The 24,490-nt window shown below is 39.6% G+C and overlaps 1 protein-coding gene across 1 annotated transcript; it reads left to right on the forward strand.

Moving 5' to 3' along the window:
- Nucleotides 1-209: 209 nt before the first annotated feature.
- On the forward strand, nucleotides 210-1,359 carry LOC116579992 (high mobility group protein B3-like). The gene is given in 2 exon segments (XM_032326021.1): nucleotides 210-431; nucleotides 434-1,359. Coding segments are annotated over 2 exon segments (477 nt in total). The 5' UTR covers nucleotides 210-298; the 3' UTR covers nucleotides 778-1,359.
- Nucleotides 1,360-24,490: the final 23,131 nt, after the last annotated feature.

Raw genomic sequence — 24,490 nt, forward strand, 5'->3', positions numbered from 1 at the left:
AATAGCACTGAAATCCAGAGTGGTAATAATCTCGCCGAGAAAGACAGGAAAAAGAGGTAACAGAGAGATGTACCTGGTTGAAAAAAACAACAACAACAATAACAACAAACCCAAAGACATGGTTGTGATATTATCTATTTTACTTACAAGGAATATGTAAGCCCAAAGAGATTTTTAGAAGGCTTTAGAAAAGACACGTGATTGGCGGCTCTCGTGGAGGCAGCTAGCGCGAGGTTGGGGAGCGCTGAGCCGCGCGTCGTACCCTGCGCTGCCCAGACCAGCGAACAATACAGTCAGGATGGCTAAAGGTGATCCCAAGAAACCAAAGGGCAAGATGTCTGCTTATGCCTTCTTCGTGCAGACATGCAGAGAGGAACACAAGAAGAAAAACCCAGAAGTCCCTGTCAATTTTGCAGAATTTTCTAAGAAGTGCCTGAGAGGTGGAAGACTATGTCTGGGAAGGAGAAATCTAAATTCGATGAAATGGCAAAGGCAGACAAAGTGCGTTATGACCGGGAAACGAAGGATTATGGACCAGCTAAGGGAGGCAAGAAGAAGAAGGACCCTAATGCCCCCAAAAGGCCACCGTCTGGATTCTTCCTGTTCTGTTCAGAATTCCGCCCCAAGATCAAATCTACAAACCCTGGTATCTCCATTGGAGATGTGGCAAAGAAGCTGGGCGAGATGTGGAATAACTTAAGTGATGGTGAGAAGCAACCTTACAACAATAAGGCAGCGAAGCTGAAGGAGAAGTATGAGAAGGAGGTCACCGACTAGAAGTCTAAAGGAAAGTTTGATGGCGCGAAGGGTCCCGCCAAAGTTACCCGGAAAAAGGTGGAAGAAGAAGATGAAGAAGACGAGGAGGAGGAAGAGGAAGAGGAGGATGAATAAAAGAAACTGTTGATCTGTCTCCTTGTGAATACCTTAGAGTAGGGAGCGCCGTCATTGACATTGACGCCCCTCTTATTGGAGGCGTGTCTGTTGCCCTCGTTAGGTTTAATCACACAATTGGGTCATGGTCATATTGTAGTTTCTCAAAGTGCTCTAGAAATTGTCAGTGGTTTACATGAAGTGGCCATGGGTGTCCAGAGCACCCTGAAACTGTATCAAAATTGTACATATTTCCAAACATTTTTAAAATGAAAAGGCTCTCGTGTTCTCCTCACTCTGTGCACTTTGCTGTTGGTATGACAAGGCATTTAAAGATGTTCCTGGCATTTTCTTTTTTTGATTTGTAAGGTGGTGTTAACTATATGGTTATTGGCTAGAAATCCTGAGTTATCAACTGTACATATCTATAGTTTGTAAAAAAGAACAAAACAACCGAGACAGACTCTTGATGCTCCTCGCTTGGCATTGAGGCTGTGGGGAAGATGCCTTTTGGAGGGGCTGTAGCTCAGGGCATGCACTGTGAGGCTGGACCTGTGGACACGGCAGTGGGCATCCATTTAGCTTCAGGTTGTCTTGTTTCTGTATATAGTGACCTAGCATTCTGCTGCCATTCGTAGCTGTGGAGAAGGGGGTGGGGGTCAGCTGGCATGAGAAGTGTTTGGATCCTTTTTAGTTAAGTGCGGTAGTTTTAAACTGTTTATTTTGAAACAAACTGTGGAACTCTTCATTGTCAGCAAAGTGAAAGAGCCACTGCATCAATGAAAGTTCAAGAACCTTCTGTACTAAACATGATTTGCAACATTCTGTTATTTTTTTTGTATGTTTAGAATGCTGAAATGTTTTTGAAGTTAAATAAACAGTATTACATTTAAAAAAAACGAAAAAAAGATAAGACACGTGATTTATCCCTTTCATTCCTTTGAAATGGGAATACCAATAAAGCTGCAAAAAGTAGGCATCCTATCAAATACACACCATAGGCCCTTCTACAAAACACCTAGCAAAATAAAGTCAATGTCATTAAATAAAAGAAGGCAGTTCAAGGTCAAAAGAAACTAAAGGAGGGGTCTTGGCTGCACAGGAGAAACATCTGTGGGGCTTCAGAGATACTGATGCCTGAGTTTCACACCTAGAGGTTCTAACTGACATTGCATCTTCATTTGAAGATTCCTAGGTGATACTATTACCAAGACTGAGAGTCAAAACTGTACACAAGCAGTGGTTTTCAAATATTAGCATGCTTCAGGATCACCACGACAGATACTCGGTCTCATCTCCAGAGTTTTGGATTTGGTAGATCTGGAGTAAGATTTGAGAAGTGGCATTTCTAACAACTTCTCAGATGATGCTAGTGCTGGAGGTCCAAGGGATGATATTTTGAGAACACTGAACTGAAAGAAGTAACAACCAAACAGAAATGCCATCAGATTCTGATTTTAAAACAAACAGTAAAATATGTTATAGGGACAACTGGAGAATATTGGAGGTAAGTTAGAAATTAAATATGATGATGGGATTTTTCACTTTCATCAGTTTCCTAATGGTTTTGGATCATGGATAAGTAAGCCCTTATTCTGAATGCTGAAAGTAGGTAACTAATGTTTCCTGAATTTTTGACAAGACTAATTTCTCACTATTTTATACAACTCAATTGGTGCAACACTACTTTGAGATATAATTTAACTCTTCTATTACTTAATTTAGGGCTTTGCATTATAATCCCTCCAAAAACACTCCATGTCTTAAGCTTGAGATGTGCCTGCTGAGTTCACTTTTTTTTTTTTTTTAAAGTAGGCTCCATGCTGGGCTCAAACTCAGGACCCTGAGACCAAGACCTGAGATGAGATCAAGAGTTGGATGCTTAACTGACGGAGCCACTCAGCTGTCCCTGTTGAGTTCACTTTTAACCATAAATACTTGCTACAGATATGCAATACTGTTTGTTCTTGAATATACCTTATCACCTACCAGAGGTCCCTGAGCAGAAGAGAAACTCACTTCTAAGTGGCATACAATTCTATAACTCTAAAAACTATAATACAAAAAACAAATTTGTTCATATTTTAGTAGAAAGAAGATTTAATTGAAATGAGATTTTTTTTTTAAGATTTTATTTATTTATTTGACAGAGAGAAATCACAAGTAGATGGAGAGGCAGGCAGAGAGAGAGAGAGGGAAAGCAGGCTCTCTGCTGCGCAGAGAGCCCGATGCGGGACTCGATCCCAGGACTCTGAGATCATGACCTGAGCCGAAGGCAGCAGCTTAACCCACTGAGCCACCCAGGCGCCCCCTGAAATGAGATTTTTTCCCCTAAAACCTGAAACCTCATATAAAATTTTCCCAATTTTGCATCATTAATAGGAACCTAAATTTGTCTGGGCTTTCATAAATCCTGAAGGACATCAGTAACAAAAGCTGTCATATCCTAAGGAAAAAAAAAAAAAACCAGACAAAAAAATGAATCCTCCCAAAATGTGTCCCTGAAAAGTCATGCTTTATTTTATTACTGGAGGACGCAAACCCATCCAATATTGATGTCAGCTCTGCATATTTTATCTATCCCGGTCAAGTCCTATCAACTCTACTTCTGCTTTTGGTTTCTCAATGTTCTGCCATAGTCTTAAGCATTAACAGCTTCCATCAAAATCTCTTCCACTAACTGGGCTACTTGTCTCTCATCTCCCCTCCATCCTTTCAATCCATCTACACAGTATTGCCAGAATCATATTTCTAAATCAGGGATTGGCAAACTATTGCCTATGGACCAAATCCAGATTCTGTTTTTTTTTAAATAACGTTTTATTAGGACACAGCCACAATCATTCATTTTTGTATTATTGATAGCTGCTCTAATGTTATAATCATAGAGTGAAGCACCAACAAATGTGATGTATACAAACTTGATAATATTTTCTCTTTTGGCCTTTACAGAAAAATTTGCAGATTCCTGTTTTAAAGATTTTATTCATTTATTTGACAGACAGAGATCACAAGTAGGCAGATAGACAGGCAGAGAGAGAGGAAGGGAAGCAGGCTCCCTGCCGAGCAGAGAGCCTGATTCCATGACTCTGAGATTATTACCTGAGCCGAAGGCAGAGGCTTTAACCCACTGAGCCACCCAGGCACCCCTGCAGATCTCTGTTTTAAACCCTTGGTACAAAAAGTGTGAGCCAGGCACCAATAGTTGATACCAGCATCACCTGAAAGTTTTGTTAAAATTACAAACTATTGGCTCCACCCCAGGACTGCTGAAGCAGATCACATATTTTAATAAAATCCTTAGTAGATTCACATGGACAAAAATGTGGCAGAAGCACTGTCCTAAAGTGCACCTGTGATTATGTCACTCCTCTGTTCAAAAATCCTTCTGCAACTTCCCTTTCCTGGTATCAGTAAAAAGTGTGATGCACACATATGTGCCAGACTGAACTTCCTATTTGAAGGATCTAACCAGGATGTCACACTCCAGTGATCGCCATGGATAGTACCACAAATACCATTATCTAAATCAGCAACAATCCCACTGGACAGAATGTGCATGTATACAGACAAGGATTATTTTGCATTATTGTTAGCTACAATTTACTGAGTTGCAAACTTTCACTTGTAAAGTGATATGCATAATTTTCCACTGGAGTCTCCGAGCATTCTTTTCTGCTTATTCCAAATTTCCTTTCCTGGTGAGACTTGTTTACCTCCCCAGAGCAACATCAGGGAGCAAGTCATAAGTCTCCACTGCTCACAGGCTCTGCAGACCCCTAATCTCTCTTTTCTCTGGAGGCATCTCTCCTTTTAGCTTGGCAACATCTCCCTTGGTAATGCATCACCTTTTTAACGATTTGGCCTTTAGGGGGAACAAAAATCCAAAGGGAAAGGGGAAAAGGCAAGTAAATGTATGCTATCATTTACTAACACACAACCTCTCTTCAAGCCAAAAGAATTAAACAAAAGCTCTGGCAAGAATGAAATCTGCAGGGAAAGAAAACACAAAGTAATACCCCAACAAATTATCTTGCCACACTGAGAGGTCTGTGGAAGAGAAGCAACTGGAAGCAAGTTCTAACTAGAATCCACCTAATGGCTTTACTCTTTGGTCCCCTGAATTCCTACTGACCAATATGATCACTGGTCAGAGAGGAATCTAAGGAGCTCAGGATACAGTATTCATTCTGACCTGAGTACCCATGGATAACTGAGTTTCTGCCATTTTCAAAGCACAAGTCTCACCTTGCTCGCTCTAGTAATGAGATCTTCCTCTTTTCTTCCCACTTCACACCCTACAAATTCCTTCAATGATTAAACATCATTACTGAGTAGAGGTAGAGAGGTGCTTACATTCCTCTGGCTAGCAGAATTCCTCTCTAAATAAAGTGCATTCTCCTGATGGGGTTGGGTCTTGTTGGGGTCTTACCTCTTATTTCTCTTCTACTAAACCTGAACTTTCCACCCATTGCTGGCCCCCCAGTGTTTCCCAACTTACTCCTTTTTTGTGGAGCCCCCGTTTGCACACATGCTAGACTTCCCTTAGCCGGGCCCATGCTGTACCTGTGGTTGTGATGCAGTGCTCTCTCTTGACTTCTCTGTGGGACCCTTGTCACTCCCTTCCCTCTCTCTTGCCCCCTGCCTACCTCTGCCACAGGGGCTAACTCCTCAGGGTCAGCTCCCTCTAAGTCAGCCCTTCCATTCTGAGCAACGCTGCTGAGAAAGGGCGTAAGCCCATCTGTTCACAGTTCCGAGGTCTTCTTTTTGGTGGCTATCAGCTACCCACCTATAACCTCATTTTCAAATTCCAACAAAAACAAGTCTCAGGTCAAATTGTGCCTTATTCACACATTTCTAAATACAAATTTGTTAGCAAACAGGCCAGACTAGTTTGAGCAGCCATGCCGTACATTCCCGCTGCCCCAGCTCACCGCGGTTTTAAACATCCTACCCGTGAGGTTCTCACAAAAGGTTAACTAAAAGCAGACCTGACAATATCCCAGAGATACTAAGAGTGAGTCTGGATGCATCAGCCAGCACCCAGAAATGCCCAGAGTTGTACCGGGTCCATCTCATACCTTCCCTAAGTATTCAAACTGAAGGCCCCACTAGAGTATTTTTCCCCATTAGACTCTTTTTTAATGCAAATTTTAAAACATATGTAAATGAAGAGAGAATAATCAATCCCTACATGCCCATTGCCAGCAACTATTTATATTTTGTCAATTATGTTTTATCTATCCTCCTAGGTATTTGGTGTTTTAAGTTTTGTCATCTCTCTTCCTTTTGTCTTCGGTAGATGTGGCTGCAATTTTTAAAAGCAAGTCCCAGATACAAGGTACGTCATTTGATTTGTAAGTACTAAAAGGGATATCTCTAATAGGTAAGCGATTAGAGAAAATTTAACCATAATACTGTTATTACACCTAGCAATATTTATTTAATATCTATACCCAGTTTATATTCAGATCACCTCAAATGCCTTAAAGATGTATTTTAGTTTATGCCTTTCAATGAGGATCCAAACAAGCCTCACTGACATTCTTATGCTCTGGCTTTGTAAGAGGGGGGCTGTATGTGTACACACACACACACACAAATATGCATATACACGTAACATATATATGCAGTGTGCCTTGGGTGAAATATCACAGTATGAGATAAAAATAGACATCATATATAAGATATTTTAGCCAAACTACACAATTTGAATTCTGCTTATTTAATTTTATTTTTAAGATTGTATTTATTTACTTGACAGACAGAGATCACAAGTAGGAAGAGAGGCAGGCAGAGAGAGAGAGAGAGAGAGGAGGAAGCAGGCTCCCCGCTGAGCAGAAAGCCCGATTCGGGGCTTGATCCCAGGACCCTGAGATCATGACCTGAGCCGAAAGCAGAGGCTTTAACGCACTGAGCCACCCAGGTGCCCCAGAATTCTGTTAATGTTAAAAGGAGAATTCATTTCTATCAACTTTATGTTGATTAACAAACAACTATATCCGCCAATAAATTTGTTTATTAGACCAATTGGTAAAATATTGGGTTACTCAGAACTAAAGACAGTGGCATCTTTGGAGTAGAGCGTTTTCTAGTAGCTGACCACACTACAGTCTAAATCCCTAAGGAAAGGGCACCTCGGTAGCTCGGTCAGTTAAGCATCTGCCTTTGGCTCAGGTCATGATCCCTGGGTCCTGCGATCCAGTCCTGCATCGGGCTCCCTTCTCAAAGAGAGCCTGCTTTTCCCTCTCCCTCTGCTTGCTGCTCCCTCTGCTTGTGCTCTGTCAAATAAATCAAGAAAATCTTTCAAAAAAAAAAAAAGTCATTAATCAAAATTCTAGCTATATCGAGTATGTTACTTACACTAACTTATACACAGGTGATATTAGGATGTCCCTGCAATATTTCAAAAGGGAATCACAGACCCAGTACATAACAACATGGGATGCATGGCTTCTTCTGTCACCAATCCCCCTGACTGTCTAGATGGGAAAGTCAAGAGCCAGGATGTGGAAAATCACCAGGATCCAGAACCTGTGCTCCTGTGATAGGACAACTGAGAAGTCTCAGAGTCAGGAAGGACCAGGCTGGACACTGCAGAGGATTCTCCTTTCAATTCCCACCCAGGGAAGGCAGGAGCTCTCCTGTTTCTATGGACAGGAAAACTCATATGCAGGTGGGTGAAGAAAAATCAAGTTCGGCCTGACTCCAAAGTCCCTGCATAGACCTGATTCTGTGCGAACATGAGGAGCGAAGAAGAAAGGTCATTTCTAAAAAGAAGAGGACAAGGAAAGGCCATGCCAATTTCACATCAGACAGTCTGCAGGGGCCAGGGTTCCTGTGCCTACCCTTCATGTTCCCTTGAACTACTCACCACATGTACACAGACAAGAATCTCTCATGTACATACTGATGGGGAGAAACTGACACGTGTGAGAAATCGCCCAGCAGCAGGGGCTAGCGAAGTGGGCTGCTGGGAATTCCCTCGCTTGTCTGGAGAGCACCTGAAAAACACGGGTCCTTCCAAGACAACTCTGCAGCCATGAATTTTCTAGGGAATTGTTTCCCCGGGCACATTCCTCAGTTGAAAGGAGTGTGACATGAGAAAACGTGCAGATCCAGAAGGAGAGAGCTGCTGTTGGTGAAGCCGCAGCTCAGAGCCATTCCCAATGGGCGTTCTGTGCACAGCCCTACTGAGTCATCCCAGCAATGCTGCCAGGTAGATACTATCTCCAGAGAGAAACTATTCTCCCATTTCACAGAAACGGATGTCAGGAGGGGAGGTTGCTCACCCCAAATCACTTACCCAGCAGGTACTAGAACAAGGTTAGAAACATGAAAGCACAGTTCATTTATTCCTCCAGAACTCCATGAGAAGCTTGACCTAGATTCACAAGAGATGGGAGGTTGCTTCCCAAAACACAAGCCTGTGTGTCCCTGTGCAGTGTACCCTATCCTCTACTCCAAATCTTCTCTTGGTTTCTGCCAACTTCCTTCATTTTCACAGAAATCATTGGGGGCTCTGAACCTACATTAGGCCACCGATTCAATCTCATGCCTGGTTTAATCTTATTTAAACTGAAAACTCCTGTTTTCTTCTTCTTCTTCTTCTTCTTTTTTTTCCTCCTCACTGCTGCTGACAGAGGCAGCATTTTAGCTATTTCAACCAATAATCTTGGAATCAAAAAAGTATATAAAAACAATTTCTTGACAGAGCAATGTTTTTTGTTTTGTTTTATTTCTAAGGACATCAAATGAATCATCAAAAGAACAAGCTAACCTATGGGAGTGTTCTTGAAGAATTAATTGGGTTTTTTCCCAATTAATATGTGCAATGAGCTTAAACTGTCAATAATTAATTACAAGAGAAAATCTCAAATACCATTTTGCAGTCATTTTATAAAGCTCATTTCCCTCCATTAACATGGCACGAGCATTAGAAGAAGTAGCGAAAGGTTTATATTCTTCACCTCTACTATTGTAATTAAATCTGTTTCACAATGCTGCACCTCCATGAGGCATCAGAAGGCTACTTGCTAAGAAGGTTGACTCTCTGGCCAAACTCTGAGACAGTATGTCTAACTGAAGAATTAAAAGCATAACCGTTTTAGTGACAAAGTTTTATTAGCCCTCAGAGCCAGATTCCATGTTAGACACCAAAAACTCATTTATTCAAATATTGAAGGAGTCCTCACCATCTGCCAAGCACCGTCAGAGACATTAAGGTTAAAGAGGCTCCTGTGCCATAAAGAACCCGACTGGCCTTTGTCCTCAGTTCCTGAGATGGAGCTTCTAAACCCTTGGAATTTCCCAAATAATAAGGGTATTTTATTAATACCTTGGCTCTATGTTAAACCACATAAACCACGCCTGGCTCTATGTTAACAAAGTGACTTGTGGTGAGACCCTGGATAGTTTAAGCTAACAAGGAGACTCAGGATAAGGGTGATTTGAAGATTAAGGCTTTGAGCCATGGGATATCAGCCAGCCTCTGGGGAGAAGATAGGAGTTAGAGATTGAGTTCAGCCTCATGGCCAACTGAGTCTGTCATAGTCTGCATAACGAAACCCCAGTGTAAACTCCAAACCCTGAAGCTCAGGAGAGTATCTAGTTGGCACGATACCCTGAAGACCATCACACACTGATGTACCAGAAGAATGACTTGTCCCTGAGGACATGGAAGCTTCACTTTTGGGACCCTCTCAGACTTCATCCTATGTGTCTCTTCTTTTGGCTGGTTCCAATTTGCAACCTTTCACTATAATAAAATTCTAAGTATAATGCCTTACTCTAAGTATAGTTCTGTGACACATTTAGAGAATTATCAAACCAGAGGTGGGTAGTGGGAACCCCCAAATTTGTAGCCAGGTGGTAAGAAGTGAAGTGACCTGAGAACCACCACACTTGTAGCTTTATGTGAAGTGGGGCAGTTATGGTGGGGGACTGGGGGGACTATACTCTTAACTTGGGAAGTGTTGCCTAACTTGAATGGAGCTAGGTGTCAGGAGTCATTACAGAGATGAATGAGGAAATCTCCTTGTCCTACTGGAATTTGTGTTCTAGTGGACCAAGGAAGCAGACAATAAGCATGTAATATGGATTTCAGCAAGGGAGAAGTGCCATAAATGGCACAGGTTAATGAGACGGGGAGAGACTGGCTGGAGGAAGATGGAGAGTACCGTCAGGGAAAGCCTATCCCACCTTAGAGTTGAGACTAAAGATGAAAGGGGGAGAAATGGTGAGGATGGAGGCTGAGTCCTGCCCTTCTTCAATTAACACCAAGCAGGACAATGCAAAACCAAGTCAATATCAACTACAGAAAAGTTTTTTTTTCCCAAAAGAGTTACTCCTGAAAAGTTGATCATAAAGTGAATTTTCTGTGACTTGAGTTACTTTTTTTCCCATTAATTTCCATTATAAAATCATGGATAGAGCATCTTGGAAAGTCTCTCTGGATGATGATGATAATATGTACACACCAAAGAAACTTGAAGTCAGAATGGCATTACAGATAAGACAAGGTACTTTCCTCTTAATCAGTCCACTCTAGTTCTACCGCACATGGCCCATTGATTCTCAAATTTTAATGCAGACATAAATAAACTGAGAATCCTGTTAAATGAAGATGCCTATTCAAGAGTTCTGGGGCAAGGTAGGAGATTCTGCATTTCTAGTAAGTTCCCAGGGGATGCTGGTGTCACTAGTCTGAGGACATCATTTTGAGTAAAGACATTCTGGCCCAGCACTGTCCAAAAGAAAGAAAATGTGAGTCACAAATGTAAGCCAAATACATAATTTTAAATTTTCTAGAAGTCACATTAAAAAGTAAAAAGAATCTTTTGAAATATTAATTTTTATGTAAGCTAATATATCCAAAATATTACTTCAAAATCACCATAAAAATATTAATGAGGTATTTTCAAACTTATCTTTATACTAAGTCTACAAAATCCAGTCTGCATGTTATACTTTATAGGACCTCTCAATTTGAAGTAGCCACATTTTAAGTGCTCAGTAGCCATTTACATCTAGTTGCTATCACAACAATCAATGCAGGTGTATTAAGAGAGCAGCTCTACCCACTGAGTTGTCTTAGAATTGGGATGTTATGCTTACAAAATCTAAGACTTTGGCTACTGTTGTTGAAACAATTCAATTTTAGTGTTTTATTTCTGATAAGGGGATTTTAGGATTATGCGACAATTATGGTGTTTTTCCCGCATCATTTTAAATTAATTTCCACCTTATTTATTCCTATATATGATTATTCATATATGTGAATTATATGTGTGCTATACATATGGATATACATAGGTATAATGTGTATATAGAGTATATCATATACATTAGTATTTATATGTAATAACATTATAATAAATGATTTGCTCAGTAGCTGATTCAAAGGATTCCTATAGTAGTTTCTTACAGGTACCAAGTAGGAATTTTCACAGGTGTTTCTGCTAAGCAGGGTAGCTGGACACAGCAAATGGATTTTTTTCTTCCAACTGAATTCTCCTGATTGCTAGCCTACATTAACAAAAGTCAGCAGGTGATCACTCAAATGACCTGGTCTCCCAGGAACGTTATCAGCATCTTTCATCCAAGTCTCCTAAGCACATTAGGAGCATAGCTAAAGCTCCAAAATGCCCTGTGACTCAAAAAGACCCAATTTACAAACAAACTGATAAGACAGCCATTGGCTGAATGATTTGTTTTCAATCCCAAGACCCACTTCAGTGGATTGGTAATCAGAAGCCTTTGCTTTGGGCACCATCTACCATTAGTCTGGCCTCCTCTGGACACTGCATTTTCTCCCTTGAATTGATTTTTCTAAGTCACCTAAAGCAATGGTCTTGTGAAAAATGATGTTGGCAAAAAGGAAGAAAATGAGCTGGTATGATCATTAAAATAATGATTTTTCAGATAAAGTCATAGTTGGAAGTAGATATCTTTGCACACTGAGAATTATCGATTATTTCCATAAGAGAAAATAAGGTTATAATCCATGGTAATTAGGCCTGGACTGAAATAGTAGTAATGTGTTTTTAAAGACAGAAGGGAAAGCAGATTTTTTACTGACTTGCCAGGGGCAATTCTAACAGGGTGGGAGAAAATCTCCAATAGCACAGACAGGTGTCATCTACCCAGGAAGCATGTGAGTGCTAGTATTCTTTACTGCCTGATTGTTCAGTGTTGTTCACTGAGGCCTTTAGTTAGCTCCAAGCATATAGATATTTTTATTATTAATTATTAACCATTTTGAGCACTTACGTTGCCAGCCACTACAACGAGAACTTCCATATATGTTATCATTGGATATTCATAATAATATTATGAAATACAAACTTTTTCAGAATGGATTAAAGGCCTAAATATGAGACCAGTAACCATAAAGATTCTGGAAGAGAACACAAGTAGTAATTTCCCTGGCACTGGCTGTAACAACGTTTTTCTAGATATGTCTCTGAAGGCAAGAGAAATAAAAGCAAAATTAAACTACTGGGACGACATCAAAATCAAAAACTTCTGCAAAGGAAACAATAAAAAAGTTAAAAGGCAACCTACATAATGGAAGAAGATATTTGCAAATGACACATCCAACAAAGAGTTAGTATCCAAAATTTATAAAGAACTTACACAACACCGATAAAAACAAATAACCCAATTTAAAAAGTGGGAAGAAGTCATGAACAGACATTTCTCCAATGAAGACATCCAGATGCTCAACAGACACATGAAAAGATCCTCAATATCACTCATCATCAGGCTAAAGCAAATCAAAACTACAATGTGAGGTCACTTCACACCTGTCAGGATGGCTAAAATCAACAGCACAAGAAACAAGAAGTGTTGGAGCATATGGAGAAAAAGGAGTCCTTCTGTACTTTAGTGGGAATGCAGAGTGGTGCAGTCACTGTGAATATAGTATGGAGGTTCCTCAAAAAGTTATAAATAGAACTACCCTATGGATCCAGATATTGCACTACTAGGCATTTATCCCCCAAACCAAAAACACAAATTGAAAGGGATACCAGTTAGGATGGTCAAAATTAACAGGACAGGAAACAACGTATGTTGGAGGGGATGTGGAGAAAGGGGAACCCTCTTCCACTGTTGGTGGGAATGCAAGTTGGTGCAGCCATTTTGGAAAACAGTGTGGATATTCCTCAGGAAATTAAAAATAGAGCTTCCCTATGACCCTGCCATTGCACTCCTGGGTATTTACCCCAAAGATGCAGATGTAGTGAAAAGAAGAGGCAAATATACCCTAATGTTCATAGCAGCAATAGCCACAACAGCCAAACTGTGGAAAGAGCCAAGATGTCCTTCAATAGACAAATGGATAAAGAAAATATGGTCCATATACACTATGGAGTATTATGCCTCCATCAGAAAGGATGAATACCCAACTTTTGTATCAACATGGACGGGACTGGAAGAGATGATGGTGAGTGAAATAAGTCAAGCAGAGAGAGTCAATTATCATATGGTTTTGCTTATTTGTGGAACATAAGGAATAACATGGAAGACATTAGGAGAAGGAAAGGAAAAGTGAATTGGAGCAAACTGGAGGCAGAGACAAACCACGAGAGACTGTGAACTCTGAGAAACAAACTGAGGGTTTTGGAGGGGATGCGGGTGGAAGGATGGGTGAGCCTGGTGGTGGGTATTAAGGATGGAGGACTGGGTGTGGTGCATAAACAATGAATCTTGGAACACTGAAAAAAATAAAATTAAGATGTTAAAAAAAAGATTTAAAAAAAAGGGATACATGCACCTCCATTTATTGTAGCATTATTTACAACAACCATTATGGAAGCAGCCCAAGTATCCATCGATAGATAAATGGATAAAGATGTGGTGTAGATACACAATAGAATATTAGTCAGCCATAAAAAAGAATGAATTCTTGAGATGCCTGGGTGGCTCAGTGGGTTGAGCCTCTGCCTTCAGCTCGGGTCATGATCTCAGGGTCCTGGGATTCAGTCCCGTATCAGGCACTCTGCTTTGCGGGGAGCCTGCTTCCCCCTCTCTCTGCCTGCCTCTCTGTCTGCTTGTGATCTCCATCTGCCAAATGAATAAATAAATAAATAAATAAATAAATAAATAAATAAATAAATCTTAAAAAAAAAAAGAATGAATTCTTGCCATTTGTAAGGATATGGATGGAGGTGGAGCTAGATTATACTGCTAAGTAAAATCAGTCAGTCAGATAAAGACAAATACCACATGATTCCACTTGTATATGGGATTTAAGAAACAAAAAACAAGCAAAGGAAAAAAAAAAAAGAGAGAGAGGGAGAGGGAGAGAAAGAGACAAACAAGAAATAGACTCTTAACTATAGAAAACAAACTGATGGTTACCCGAGGGGATATGTGTGGAGGGATGGGTTAAATAAGTCATGTGATTAAGGAGTGTACTTGTCCTGATAAGCACTCGGTGATGTATGGAATTGCTGAATCACTATATTGTACATCTGAAACTAATATAATATTGTATGTTAACTATAGTGCAATTTAAAATAAAAATTTTTTAAATTAAGTAGAAACAAACAAAAAAGGAAAGTCCAAACTTTCATTAGTCTTAAATTTTACATGAGGAAGGTTAATTAACTGGTCCAAGATCACAGATAGGAAGCGCAAGAGGCAGGACTTGAACGCAGGCAATCTGACTCCAAATTTACCAGTTGTTAACTACTAGATGATACCAGCCTTTTCAACTCTGAAAAGCCCTAACATTCTTAAATAATTTTTTTTCACTATAATGAACCATAACCTGGCTCTTGTAATATCTACCTCTTAGAACTAGCTCAGCATTTGAGAACCAAATAAAACCAATTTACTCTTTACCTAATATTTATCTGGGGACAACTGTTTTTATATATATATATATATATTATATTCATTTATTTGACAGACGGTGAGAGAGGGAACACAAGCAGGGGGAGGGGCAGAGAGAGAGGGAGAAGCAGCCTTCTCCCAGAGCAGGAAGCCGAAAGCTGGGTGCAATCCCTGACCTGATAGAGACACTTAACGACTGAGCCACCCAGACACCCCAAGGGAGAATTGGGTTTTATCTGGGACATCTTTTGCCTGAACAACAAGATACCAGGTTCTTTCCACTGCGCTTCATATTTTATGGGTCCTAATCCCTCTGCTATGTCAAGAATTTATCTTCTATGATCTACTTTAGAGTCTGTATTTGAATCAGTACTTTTACGTAATCCGCTAGCCACTATGGTGGGTTAGAATAAGAGGGCTGAAGTTATGGTAGGATCTCTTGCAGGTATCACATAATCTCAGACACCATTAGGTAACGAAGTATTACAGAAAGTGTTGCTCATTTGGTAAACCACAATCTTTGTTTTCTTCAACCTCCCTCACACACCCCACCCTAAAAATAAACAGGAAAGAAAAGAAAAAAATCTGAAGGTAGATGCAGTGGTAGAATCAACCTGTCAATAGTATTAAAAAAGAAAAGAAAAAAAAAAAAAGAACATTAATTTGCAAGACAGCTGAAAGGCTAAATGCAGTATATTGCAAAAATGGCCATTTATCTCAAAACTTTCCTGTATCCTTGAACTTTCTAAGGTGCATTTGCAGTTCTTCCAATCAAAAGATGGAGTCTAAAAAAAAAAAGATGGAGTCTACTTACCTTCCCCTTGTTTATGGTCTGGTATTGTGACTGGTTTTAGTCAAAACAATGGGGCAGAAATGACTGTGCAGGATCTAAGGCTAAGCCTAAAGAACCTTGCAAGCTTTCACTCAGTCTTTTAGAAACCTGTCCAGCTACCATGTGAAAATTTCAAGCTAACCTGCTTACATAAAAGAGACTACAGGGAGAAGAGATGAGCTGTCACTGTTGAGGCTATCTGTGATTAGCTACCCCAGGCCAACCCAACGCTGATCACAGGAACGTAACTGAAACCAGGTGAAACCAGAATAACCACTCAGTTAAAAGTAAACTAAATTGCCAATCTGCAGAGCTATGGACTAAATAAATAGGTATAGTTTTAAAGCCATTAAGTTTTAGGGTTGTCTGTTATACAGTAAAAACTAAATGATATGCTATGTCTGCAGCTAATTTATCACATTCTCAAGGAACTATATGCAGTATTAGTAAACAGACAAAATACAAAGTAGCAAAGTAATTGAAAAATAAACATCACAAACATTCTTTTAACAGTACAGGAACTGGGGTGCCTGGGTGGCTCCGTGGGTTAAAGCCTCTGCCTTCAGCTCAGGTCATGATCCCAGGGTCCTGGGATCGAGCCCCACATCGGGCTCTCTGCTCAGCAGGGAGCCTGCTTTCTCCTCTCTCTCTGCCTGCCTCTCTGCCTACTTGTGATCTCTGTCTGTCAAATAAATAAATAAAATCTTAAAACAAACAAACAAACAGTACAGGCACTGGTGTTGTTACCTTTGTTAGCAACTATCTAAGAAAATGTAAACCACAGACCAAAAAGGAGAATTTCCTTCTTCTTACAGATTACACAAATGGCCATGGGCCAAAACACTATCTCAGTAAATTATACGAGTTAACATAGGCTCTTGCGTTCAACAGCTTTCATACCATTAGCCATTTCTATGGTCTTTATTGACACAAAGACATTTGATCCTGCCATACTCTCACTCTGCCCTCCTGTCTTGGTCAGTTGTTTAAAACCAAGAAATTCCTAACAAAAAAGAAACAAAGACACTGCGATAAACTATAAACTTTCCCTTTGTCCTCAATAACAGATGCTAAGTTTTGACATCTATCACCCTTGGAAATTCTCTGGTGGGTCTTCAAGATTTGTGTTCTTTTTGGAACAGTTCCAAAGACTTCTGTATTTCTTCTATATGTAATATTCACTCCATTGGCTTCTCAAACTGAAAAACCTAATTGAGGGACTGAAATAAGCCTAGTTATTATAAATTAATCATCAGTGAAGACAGAACATTTTCCATCACATTATGGATTTAGAAGAACTGGATTCCCAGTTGCATCTTCTGAAATTCAATGTACTCCACACACTTGTCAATCTTCCACAGTCTTAAGACGATATAGTGGCAGTATTTGGTAAAAAGAGCAAGGGATATTAATTAGAAATCAAGCCAATTTAGTATGTAATTTGCTAAGCTGTAGCAATTTGTAATAACCATTGCAAAATTTGTATTTGTACATTACCAATACCATTTTAGCTGCAGCCATTACAGCTGTACTGTTTACAGCAGGAATTCTTTCTCTAATTAGACTATCTTTATGGGAATACTGACCTTGCTGCTTATTAGCTATTTGTTTTTGCATGAATTCATTGACATCTCTATGCCTAAGTTTTCACACCTCAAAAGTGGGGCAATAATAATTCTCCAAGGGTTAATATGAAAATGAAATGAGTTACCACCTTTCTTTGACTCTAATATGCTGGAGGCACTGATATTTTATATATCAATAGGACAGAAAATGGGAATGAATTACACACTGATTTTTGAGAGATTAAGTGTTGGGGGAAATGTGGAAAAAAGAAGGACATTTTAGAATTGATGGGTTCTAATAATACTGGCAAAATTCATATTAAGTATTATATAAGTGCATATATATATATATGTTTTCTAAACCAAATATATGCATTATTTCCTATATATGATCAATGTTCATACCTTAGTTTTAAAAAATCATAGAACTCCCCCAACTCTGAGTTGGAAAATTATTTTATACAAAGTGTCATAAATACAAATAAAGAGAAGACTATGCAAAATTGTGTTTCTAGAACAGAACTTTTCCAACTCTGAAATCAAATTTCAAAACTGAAATAAAACTATAAAACTACTAAAATATAATTCTGTTGTTTTCCTGAAAACAACTCAAATCCAAAAAGTGAATGTGGTACTTAGTGCTGAGATATAGGCTCAAAAGAGTGTGACATTCTTTACAACAGGGCTTGCCAAGAGATCTGATTTGTCTACCACTTTTCTTCATTTAAATGCTCCTAGGACATCTCTTTTCATAACCTCATATGATTTCATTTACCTTTCACTGGAGGAAAAGACATTTTTAGATTAAGTCCGTCTCTGTCGTTCTTTTTAAAATTTATAAATTGTCATTTATTCACACTAATACCATTCAACTACAACACAGAGGCTCTGATATAAAAACATGGGAGGTCTCAGATAGGAGATGGTCATCCAGGCAAAACTATGCTCATTTTTTTTTTTAAAGAGAATATAGTAACCAAACCCAGAAATTAAGATCTATGTCTGTCTATATAACTGCATATCCTCCAGCACAAGTCAGCCAAGCCATATTTTTTAAATTTTTTTGAGAGAGAGAGAGAGAGAGAAAGGGTTGTAGAGGGGGGTAGAGGGGCAGAGGGAGACAGAGAGAGAGAATCATAAGCACCCAGCCATGATATTTTAGCACTTTGGAAAAAGCAACTTAAAAAATGGGATTACAGTGGAAAGAGAAGAGGCTTTGAAATCAAACCTTGGGATGACCACTTCCTGCCAATGATGGGGACAAGTCATGCAACTATCTCAGTTTTAGTTTCTCCTTTCTACAACAGAGAGATAACAAAGATGGGCATTAGCATTTCTTGGGTGGCAGTGTTCAACATTCCTCCAAAATTTGGAACTAAGGGTGGTAACTTTAAGTGATAAACTGAAAATGGATGCAAAATGGAAGAAAGTCGATAAATGAAAAGTGATATTATTTGCATACTTTGCTAATCAGAATTCATTTCTCAGTTTCCAGGGAATAAAAAAGAAGAGGAGTAACTTCAATAGTCATTATGCAGTGATTCTCCACCTGCCAATTCACTGAATGAACACATTCCACTGAGTGAGAACTACATAATAGGCTCCAAATTGGCCAATCCTATAGTTAGTGTCAGTTCCTGCTCATTTTTACATTACCTGGCCCCAGAGGTAAACCACCAACTACATCTGCTACTTTATGAAGAAACACTATCAGTTCCAATTCCATTGGGAAAGTAAGTTGCTGGATTAACAGAGATGTTATGTTAAGTTCTAATATCATATATAAATGTATGTACTGTATTTTATAAGCAATTTAATGTATATCTGGTATGATTTGGCAAAAGTACTTCCTTTTAAACCTAAGAATCTAACCCAGCTGAAGATGAGGTTGTGTTCTAGCTGATGAAAGGAAATGTCCAGTAAAAAGAAGGCGGTTAGCTTTGGAATAGAGAGGAAGGATGGCTCACGGGGCCCTTTGTGTCCTGGGAACCACACTCCAAACTGACCACGTGAGAGCAGTCTACCTCTTTTAAACAGAGAATGCATCACACCACCTCCATTCAATCCCTAGCCTCAAAAATCATGCACCTCACTCCCCCAGCTGGGCCTCAACCTTCACTTTTGGCAAGAGGTGAAGCAACCTTCCAAACACTTTGGTCTCAGAGGTGTGTATCTGTAGAGAAAGATAACTGGCATCTGCTTATGAGTTAACTTACCCATCATTCTGTGATCTTGTTTAAACTGAGATTTTACCCTGAGATATGGAAGTCCATCTAGGAATAAATGAAGCTAGTTATCAAGTTCACGAGACCGAGCACTCGATACAGGACCGGAAAAAAGCACCAAGACTATATAGATGCTGTCTTTCAAGGATACTCAGGAGACAGCTAACCATGAGCTATGGTGTCCAGAGGGAAAGGTATTCAAATCCTGGCTTCAACATTTACTAACAATATGGCACCAAACAACTGTATAAATTGTCTAGCCCTTGGTTTTCTCATTTGTAAAATACGGATGATAGTAAATACCCAGGTTTTAGAATGCGTTAAATGTAATAAAGTTTGTGAGGTGCTGATCACAGTATGGGTTATGTAGCAAGCACTTAAGAAATGTTAGGATGTGGCAGTGCTAGAGTTACTAAGCACTCCTTCAAACACCATCACCATGCCATGACAATAAGATCTTCCCTGTATTTTAATTTCTACAAAACCACTGGGAATGATAATTATAATCAAACAAAGTTTCTATCTCCGTGACTGGGACATAGAAAGAAGCTGCTCAATAAATTTTATCTATTTAACAAGAGAAAGGAGTATTCTGATGGTCAGTCTTATCCTCTAAAGATATGTTCATCCTTCAACTGGTCTAAGAATAAGCAGTATTAAGATGAGGATACATTTTATGATAGTGATCATAAAACACTTCTCGCTTCAATGCAACACTATTCTTTCAATTAGAACTGTATAGATACTGAACTTAAACTCCATAAACATTTGAAAACAGTAATGTTTCAGTCAATCTCTGGAGCAGAGGAGGCGACTCCAAAGCAAGCATGTCTGGGAAGAAATGAATATCTGTTAAGACTTCTCACATGCCTTGGGCTGTATTTCTTTACCCATTACTCCAAGCACAAACTGAAGTAGATGATATCATTTTACATCTTTTACAGATAAGGAAATTGAAACTAAGAGTTTACTAATCTGTTTAGGGTCACGTGTAAAGGGACAATATATGAACCCAACCCTGTCTCTGTCCAAGATCCATGCAGTAATCCACAAGGCAGGTGGGACTGGTAGGCCACATTATCCTTCCCTTACATAACTACTCACATATAGCTTTCTTGAATTTCAACTTCCATAACACTGTGGGAATGGAAAAGATCAGAGCAGGAATCTTTGAGCCTGATGGTTCTATGAGGCTCTGAAAAAATATGGAATAACTAACTAAAAAAATATCTCATGCATTCCTCATTGCTGTAGACCAAGCAGCTTGTAAGGAAGCAAAAGGAGAACTTCAGAAGCTAAATCAAGTTCAAGTAGGCCTGGAGTCTGTCCTGTTAGGCTGAGATTAATGCTATTATGACTGAGGTCTATTTAATCATGAACCATTATAATTTTCTAAATCATGAACAATTATGAATTTCTAAATTCTGACCTATGTACAGCAAAGAGCCCAGACATGAACAACAGGGGTACATTTAGAGAATAAAATGAGCACTTTAAACTATGGAGAATAAAATGTATGAAGCTATCTCAAGAAGTTGAAAACACAGGAGTAACCCTGCATATACCAAATGCCTATTGTGGGCCAGGCCATGATAGTTGCTTTGTAGAGACTACTTTATTAGTTCTCATAACCAGTAAAGAAGACTTTATTCCTTTTATGGATGAGAAGGTTGATGTTCATGAACAGTCAATATCTTGCCTATGATTACAGAATAAATGGTAAAAGTCTGAATTTGAATCCAAGTTTCTAATATGCAACCCTATGCTAATACTGGCTTGAGGGAGGTTCAATTAGCATTCTCTAGTGTGTTTCTAATGTAGAGGTTCGATTTTTTAAATAATTGAGAAAATAATAATTAAATACAGTTAGACAGGCTTTCTTACTGTTTTATCAGAAGCTTTGTTAAATTTCAGAAGGGAGATACAGCATACATCTTCTTCCAGATGGAATTTACTTTTCAAGGGAAATTTCTTTGATTATTATTCTGAACAAGTTTGGGGAGGCACTGGCTAGATAAATTCCCAGATGAAATATTTATTAAGGCTACATAGAAAAATTACATAACCTCAGGGAGAATGAAGGCCAACAATGCCTAGCTTTTGGTTCAACAGTGAGAGATATGGTATTGCATTTTTTTTTAAGATTTTATTTATTTATTTGACAGAGAGAGATCACAAGTAGGCAGAGAGGCAGGCAGAGAGAGAGGGGGAAGCAGGCTCCCCACTGAGCAGAGAGCCCAACGTGGGGCTCCATCCCAGGACCCTGAGATCATGACCCGAGCTGAAGGCAGAGGTTTAACCCACTGAGCCACCCGGGCACCCCTGGTATTGCATTTTTAATGGTGGGGGGGTGTGGTATGCTTGGGGAGGAGTGCTCTTGTCCTAATATTTAACATTTAAAGTATATGGCTGTTTTTTTCCAGTCCTTATATTTTGCTTGATGGTCGTAATGAGGGGAGCCTTGAAAGTTGTTATTGCTTGCTTGTTTGTTTAACCATACATAATACCATGTGTTGATGAGTATGTGGAGAAACGAGAAATCAGAGTGGTGTGAATACAAATTTATGCAACTCTTCAGAGAGTAAGTTGGCAATTTCTTTTTTTTTTTTAAGCTTTTATTTATTTATTAGTTTTATTTATTTTTTTGACAGACAGAGATCTCAAATAGGCAGAGAGGCAGGCAGAGAGAGAGGAGGAAGCAGGCTCCCTGCTGAGCAGAGAGCCAGAAGGGGGCCTCAATCCCAGGACCCTGGGATCATGACCTGAGCCAAAGGCAGAGGCTTTAACCCACTGAGCCACCCAGGTGCCCCTAAGTTGGCAATTTCTAACTGAATTCCACTTCTAGATGAATAGCTTAGAGACATTCTTACACACTTACACAAGTGTACAAGGAGATCTGTGTAAGTATATTCACTATCTGATGTTTGAAACAGTGAAAAAATTGGAAATAATCTAATTGTCTGCAATTAAGGGAAAGCAAAAATAAATATACTATTCCTGTTTTTCATAAATTTAATCTTATAAGGCAGTTTAATAATGTACATTGATCCATATAAATTAATCTCAAAATTATAATAGTAGCAAAGAACAAGTTGCATATAGAATCACATTCATATAATTCTTAAATTATGCCAAATAATACCATATATTGTGCACAGATATTTGTATGTCAAAAAAGTATAAAACATTCTCTATGCAATATAGAAAATGAAAAAATTATGTAATTTCATATATGCTTGACAGTCACTCACCTTAAATAGTTAAACCTAAGAAAGGAGAAAGGGACAAAGTGTAGAAAATGAACTTTCCATTGGGTAGGTGTGTGGAGGCCAAGAAAAACTAAGGCCATCCCACCTCAGGTTTAGCTTTAGCATAAGTACAGCCATCTCAGACCCCTGTGCCCAAGGGCTGAACCTTCCCCTACTTTACTTCAGTTTTAAGAAGCCCCACCCTACTTTAGTTCTAAGGACCCCCACCCTACTTTAGGAAGCCCCACCCTACTTTAGTTCCAGAGACCCCCACCCTGCTTTAATAACAGGAACCCATAAATATCCCTGCCTTAACTAAACTCAGGGTCCAAGTCCCCACTCCACTGTGCTGGGTATACTTGGGCCCAAGCTTAAGCTTGTCAAATAAACCCTCATGTGATTGCATTGGTGCTTGGCTCCTTGGTGGTCTCTAGGACTCAAAAACTCGGGTACAACATTTGGAGGTTCCATCGAGATCCGGGAGATTCTTAGGACTCCAACCTGGAGGGTTTTACGCAGGCTGGTGAGTGCACTCATTTTTTGTTTGTTTGTTTGTTTGTTTATCTGTTTGCATGCATACTTTCAAGGAGCTCCCATCTGTATTTTTACCTGTAGGTATTCCTAATCTGAGTCGACATTGGCTCAAGCGGACACGAGGCGGGCCATCAGCTGTGGGGGAGGGGGTCTTGGGAGCCATCCCTCTGCCCCTGCATGGATGCTCGGCTGCTGTTACAGTCAGGCCCATATCTGGAGGCTTGGCTGCTGTTACAGTCAGGCCCAGAGGACAAGGTCTTCATCTATGAAGAGAGCCGGCTGCTGGTATGGCTGGATTCTCCCTTAACTTCCTTCCAGTTTTGTCTTCACAGCCGCACCGGATCATTTGTCTTTGTGAGTGTGTTCTTGTTAATTGTCTTAAGTGTATTTGTCTTGTTGTGGACTGAGGATGTGATGGGACAGAGACAGACAACTCCTCTGTCTCTGATGATTGACCACTTCTCGGACGTTAGGGAAAGAGCTCATAACCTGAGCACAGATGTACGCAAGGGAAAGTTTCGGACTTTCTGCATGTCTGAATGGCCATCCTTTAATGTTGGATGGCCCCAGGAGGGCTGCTGGATCTGTGGCTGTCTTTGTCCTCTCTTTTTGTTGTATGGCTGGCTATAACTGGAGCCAACTGTGGTTAGTCTAACTCGAGACAGAGACTTTAAGGAATATTCCCAAGCAGCTGCTGAAACTATCTTTGTTTTGGGGACATTCCTTGCCTTCTCTGGCCCAATGGGGATTGCCTCACCCGTCCCCCTTGCTGGCGGGAAAGCGTGGCACCTGCTCTTCTCTTGGAGCTGATGAGCCCTAGAACTGGGAACCCTTTCTGTGCCCTCTGGTGGCACTTTGTTCTATTCTTCACTGTCAAGGAGCAAGAAGAGCAGCCCCTGGACCTAACACCCCCCACTCCAGATCTTCCCATCCGTGTCTCAGGTAAACATTCAAAGTGGAGTGGGCCCAGGTGGAACGTAAATCAGTATTTGAACTAAGTTAAGTTTGTTGGTTTAATTAAGATATACATGTCTTTTAAGTTATTAGCAGTAAAGTGAAACTTCAAAGTTAACTGAAGGTCAAATAAGCTTGTTATTTGTTAAAATTTTTTAGCAAAGAGATGACTAAACTGATGGTTAATTGTCTGTCTCAAAGTTTTAATGGGTAATTGCTGAGATACCTTTCAAGGTCATTGGTAACCTGAAAGTTTAAAGTTTTGCTTGGATGACAAGTGGAATTAAATTTGTTAGACATCTAGGTCTTTTCCAGATAGGATAAAGTGCTAAAGCATTGAGTACTGAACATAGGTTTGTGCTTTTGACTTTTTACAGCAAAGAAAATAAGAATATTTAAATCTGTTGGTAAACATGTTTT

The sequence above is a fragment of the Mustela erminea genome, chromosome 1, assembly GCF_009829155.1.
Source record: "Mustela erminea isolate mMusErm1 chromosome 1, mMusErm1.Pri, whole genome shotgun sequence".
Lineage (NCBI taxonomy): Eukaryota > Metazoa > Chordata > Mammalia > Carnivora > Mustelidae > Mustela > Mustela erminea.